Raw genomic sequence first — 5000 nt, 5'->3', positions numbered from 1 at the left:
AAATGTGATTATAACAGACTGTTGTTTATTAATGTCGGGCGACTGCCCACAGACACCTATTTGATTTAAAGTCGGCAGCAGCACGAGTCTCGGGACTTATTTTATTTGGAATATAATGATTTTATACGCAAAAGTAGCCTAGTTTTAAGTAAAAATATTATAAATCTACATGCCTTGATGATGTCATTCTTTTGTTTTGTTGTCATTATTTTGCCTATCAATTGTTTTTAAGCTCAATAAACTCTGACCGGAATTTCTCTCATTTGACCGGTAGATTGAAATCTACCGGACACTGAGACTGGCAACAATTTTTTCTAACGGAAACCCTGACCCTCGCATATGTATTGTATTTATGTAATTATGTATATATGTATTGTATTTATGTATATATATATATATTAGGGCTGACCCCTATTAGTAGAATAGTCGACTAATCGATCGAAAGGAGCCGTAGTAGACTGCCAACCTCTTAGTCGAATGCAAAAAAAATAAATAAACGATACTTACAAAAATAAAGAAATGTATTTAAATTTTTTTATCATTCTTTCCAAAAGATAAGAGGCCTAGAAGCGTGGCTAACGCTAATGGCACGCATACCAGAGGCTAACTGCCTAAGAAAACAGGCACAGAGGCACTGAAAGAGGCACTGAAAGAGGATTTATCTAATGAACACACTAGACTAGACAAATATCAAGATGTATCCATAAGTGGACCAATTGCATGCTTTTGCAGAGGACAAGAAGCCTTCAGTCGACTCCTTCAGACATTAAGCACCCCCACAGCCCAAATGGAATGATAAAAAAAAAATTATACTTTTTTTTTCTTCAAATTTTTTTAGTCGACTATCGGCTAATTTCGGCCAATCAAAGTCGACTATCCAAATCCTTAGTCGGGGACAGCCCTAATATATATATATAGTACCGTCTATAGAGGCTCGTTTAGGCAGAATGGTTACAGCTCCCTCGGCCACGTCTTCCTGGTCTATGATTGGTGAACTCTTGGCTCCCCAGCTGTCAGATCCCACAAACAGGAAGTGACCTGTTAGGTTGGCCAGCTTTGCAGCCTCCAAGACACACCTGTAAGAAAAAGGAAAATAAACATGTATAGTAAATAAATAATCATGACATCATGACAACAACAAACATACTTCCATGTACAGCCCTTTAACATAGTTCCATACACAACAGCTCTTTAACATACTTCCATGTACAATAACCCTTTACATACTTCCATGTACAACAACCCTTTAACATACTTCCATGTACATTCCTTTAACATACTGTTAAAGTATACAGGTGCCAACCTGCTCATCAGGAGCAATTAGGGGTTAAGTGTCTTGCTCAAGGACACTTCAACACGCTGCCCGGGAGGAGCAGGAATCGAACCGGGAACCCCCGGATTACCAGACGAGGCTCTACCTCCCAAGCCACTGTCGCCCCCTTCCATGTACAACAACCCTTTAACATATGTACAACAATCCTTTAACATACTTCTATATACAACCCTTTAACATACTTCCATATACAATAACCCTTTATCATACTTCCATGTATAACTATTTAATATACTTCCATGTACAACCCTTTAACATACTTCCATATACAACAACCCTTTATCATACTTCCATGTACAACCCTTTAACATACATCCATGTACAATAACTCTTTAACATACTTCCATGTACAATAATCCTTTAACATACTTCCATGTATAACTCTTTAATATACTTCCATGTACAATTCTTTAACATACTTCCATATACAATAACCCTTTGAAATACTTCCATATACAATATCCATTTAAAGTACTTCCATATAAAATAACCCTTTAAAATACTTCCATATACAATAACCTTAACATACTTCAATCTCTACAGAACAAAGGATATGGAGAGGGCTTCAGCGTTCTTATTTTGTTTCAGGTAGGTGCTCTTTGGATTAAATCCGGGGTAGGATTCGCTTATATAAGAAAGGTTGAGATCCAAGGCAGCTCTACAGTTTTTAAGAAGGCCATTTTGAAGAAGGCCATGTAGGCCGAAACATGTTGGACTTTTAAAAGATTTTTCTAAATAATGTGAGCCACTTATTAAAGGCTTTTTAAAAACTGTAGAGCTGCCTTGGATCTCAACCTTTCTTATATACTTCAATCTCTGTCTCTCTTTCTCTCTCTCTCTCTGTCGCTCTCTCTCTTTCTCAATTCAATTCAATTCAATTAAATTCAAATGGCTTTATTGGCATGACGTACTTCTACATGTTGCCAAAGCAAATGATTAATATTAAACATAAACATGGATTACAAACAGATATAAGTACATACAAAATATCATCATAAAATAAAACATCAAATATTACGGCATAAACATGTCAGTCTATGGCAGGCAGCAACATAGACTGCTGCTAGCTCACAGCTTGTTGAGTCCTCCCCTAGTAGGACTGGTAGTTTTTCTGTATCTGGTAGTGCAAGAAAACCTTTTGTTATTAATTCAAATTTAAAAAAATGTGTTTCTCTAATATATTTATATTTTTCACATTTGGTGAGGAAGTGCAACTCAGTTTCAGGCTCACTGAGGATGCAATGGCAGCACAGCCTTTGCTCTGCAGGAAGCCAGGTTTTCCTGTGCCTCCCCTTTTCAACAGCGAGGCTGTGCTCTCTCTCTCTCTGTCTCTTTAGCCCCTTTCAGACATGCTCTGCACTCCGTCTTAATCTCACATTAATCAGAGGGACTGTGTGTGAGAATGCAAACGTTCAAATCATTCAGAGCAGAGTTTACCCTCCAGCACCCTGCGTAATAATAATAATAATAAACGTTATTTGTATAGCACCTTTCATACAAGAATTGCAGCCCAAAGTGCTTCACCGCAGTAATGTAGACATAAAATAGACATAGGCATAAAATGAACATACAATTGGCATAAATATAGACAGGCATAAAATGAGCAGAGAATTTATATTAAAACCTCCCAAAATGTCATTTCTGTCATTAATGAATATCTATAAGGTAATGGCAGACTGAACCCAGCACCCTGCGTAATGACAGACTGAACCCAGCACCCTGCGTAATGACAGACTGAACCCAGCACCCTGCGTAATGACAGACTGAACCTGTGTCCGAACACAAGCAGATCATTGTCTGCTGAATTCACATAGTGAGTATTGATTAATGTAGACAAACCATGTTCCAGTCCAAGGACTTTGGACTACTTAAAATAGACTCCCCCCTTCCACCTGATGGACATATGTACCTGTACTACTATTATTTATTATTTATATACATATAGAACTGCTCCACATGATTTTTAATTATATCATGCTTTAAGTACTGTAGTTTTAATGAATGTAGTTGGTGTTTTTTTTATATATTGTTGTTTGTAGTTTTAACTTTTTTATCTATGTATTGTGACTGTATGTTTGTCTTTCAACCACTGCACAAATGAAGTTCCGAAAGGAAAATAAAGTAATTTGAAGTTTTGAAGTTGAAGTTGATGTTGCATACAGCTGACCTTTTCCCACTGATAGTTAAATGAAAATGTATGGGTTGTGGATAACATTTATATCTGTGTTATCTTCATTCTCTACAATTTCATTCCTGACCAATGACAAGACGGACAAGACGGACAGGACAAGGGACACACATCAAGATTTGAGCACGTTTGCGAGGTGTGTTCTCAAACACGCCTCGGAGACAGCAAAGTCGTACATTTATATGAAATGTGTGCTTCTCAGTGTTTATCCTGTATGAAACGATTCTTAATTCATAATAATAATAATAATAATAATAATAATAATAATAATAATAATACATTTGATTTATATAGTTATTTTATAGTGCTCAAAGACAATTCACAGTATTTGCCCTCATCTGTCGGCATCACGCTGTGTTATTGTATATCAACCAACACATCGGTTGAAAGCTAAAATGGAAAGATTGACACCCTACTTGGCCTATTATGTGCTTCCAATTTCGGGTTATAAGACCAAACAGCCAATGAGCGTCAGTTTAGAAAAGTGACCACCTCTGGTTTCGCCTCCCGGTGACCGGACCAATCACATGTGACATCTTACATGAGGGATATTTCCCAGGATATATATGTTTTTTCTCTGGCGAAAGAAGAAGACTCGTTCGTGTTGCGTGTGCCAATGCTTTGGTGCCAATGGCCATTTTGGATAAACATACCTATACATAGTTACATACCATTAGAAAAAACATGTGTAAAAACGGTATTGTTATCAACTTTGGACCTGTATTAGATAAGACTTCAGGCTATGGACCCATTGTGCTTTCCAGCTAATACCTCTCAGCTGAAACCTGTAAGAGGCATCTGTTTGCAAAATAAACGTAAAGTTAAATAAACGTTTCATTTCAGTGTGTTTAAAAAGTTAAGGTTGCCCTCATTTGCAAGATGTCAAGTTACAGTTAAATAAAATATAAAATGTTGTGATTTTCTCTTTCTACCTACAGTAGGTGCCACCCCTCGCCTAAACCAAGCAGGTCTGTCACAGAGAATCACATGTGTGAGAGGGCAACTCCAGAGTCCAAAAGAGGCCTTTTTCTCTCTCTCTCTCTCTCTCTCTCTCTCTCTCTCTCTCCTCTCTCTCTCTCTCTCTCTCTCTCTCTCTCTCTCTCTCTCTCTCTCTATGTCTCTCTCTCCCTCTCACCCATCGCTCTCTCTTCCTCTCTCTCTCTTTCTCTCTCTCTCTCCCTCTCTCTCTCTCTCTCTCTCTCTCTCTCTCTCTCTCTCTCCCTCTCACCCATCTCTCTCTCTCTCTCCCTCTCACCCATCTCTCTCTCCCCCCCCTCTCTCCCCCCTCTCTCTCTCTCTTCCTCTCTCTCTCTCTCTCTCTCTCTCTCTCTCTCTCTCTCTCTCTCTCTCTCTCTCTCTCTCTCTCTCTCTCTCTCTCTCTCTTCCTCTCTCTCTCTCTTACTTGATGTCATCTTCATTGGCGAAGATAATGACTCCCCTGGCGTTGGACGTCTCCATCAGCCTCTTAATGATCTTATC

The 5000-nt window shown here is 38.5% G+C and overlaps 1 protein-coding gene across 1 annotated transcript in view; it reads right to left on the bottom strand.

Moving 5' to 3' along the window:
* The window catches only part of LOC311244009 (metabotropic glutamate receptor 8-like), a gene marked incomplete at its 3' end in the record, with an annotated part of 78347 nt that extends 73353 nt beyond the window's left edge, over positions 1–4994 (bottom strand). The window contains exons 1-2 of the mRNA XM_084333418.1: positions 4924–4994; positions 922–1076 (exon numbers count right to left, since the gene is read on the bottom strand). Of these exons, the coding sequence (XP_084189544.1) occupies positions 922–1076; positions 4924–4979 (211 nt within the window). The 5' untranslated portion in view covers positions 4980–4994. The remainder of the gene's footprint in view (positions 1–921; positions 1077–4923) is intronic.
* Positions 4995–5000: the final 6 nt, after the last annotated feature.

Source organism: Notolepis coatsorum (genome assembly GCF_963971535.1).
Source record: "Notolepis coatsorum genome assembly, chromosome: 17".
Taxonomy (NCBI): domain Eukaryota; kingdom Metazoa; phylum Chordata; class Actinopteri; order Aulopiformes; family Paralepididae; genus Notolepis; species Notolepis coatsorum.
This window is presented reverse-complemented; position numbering and strand designations above follow the sequence as displayed.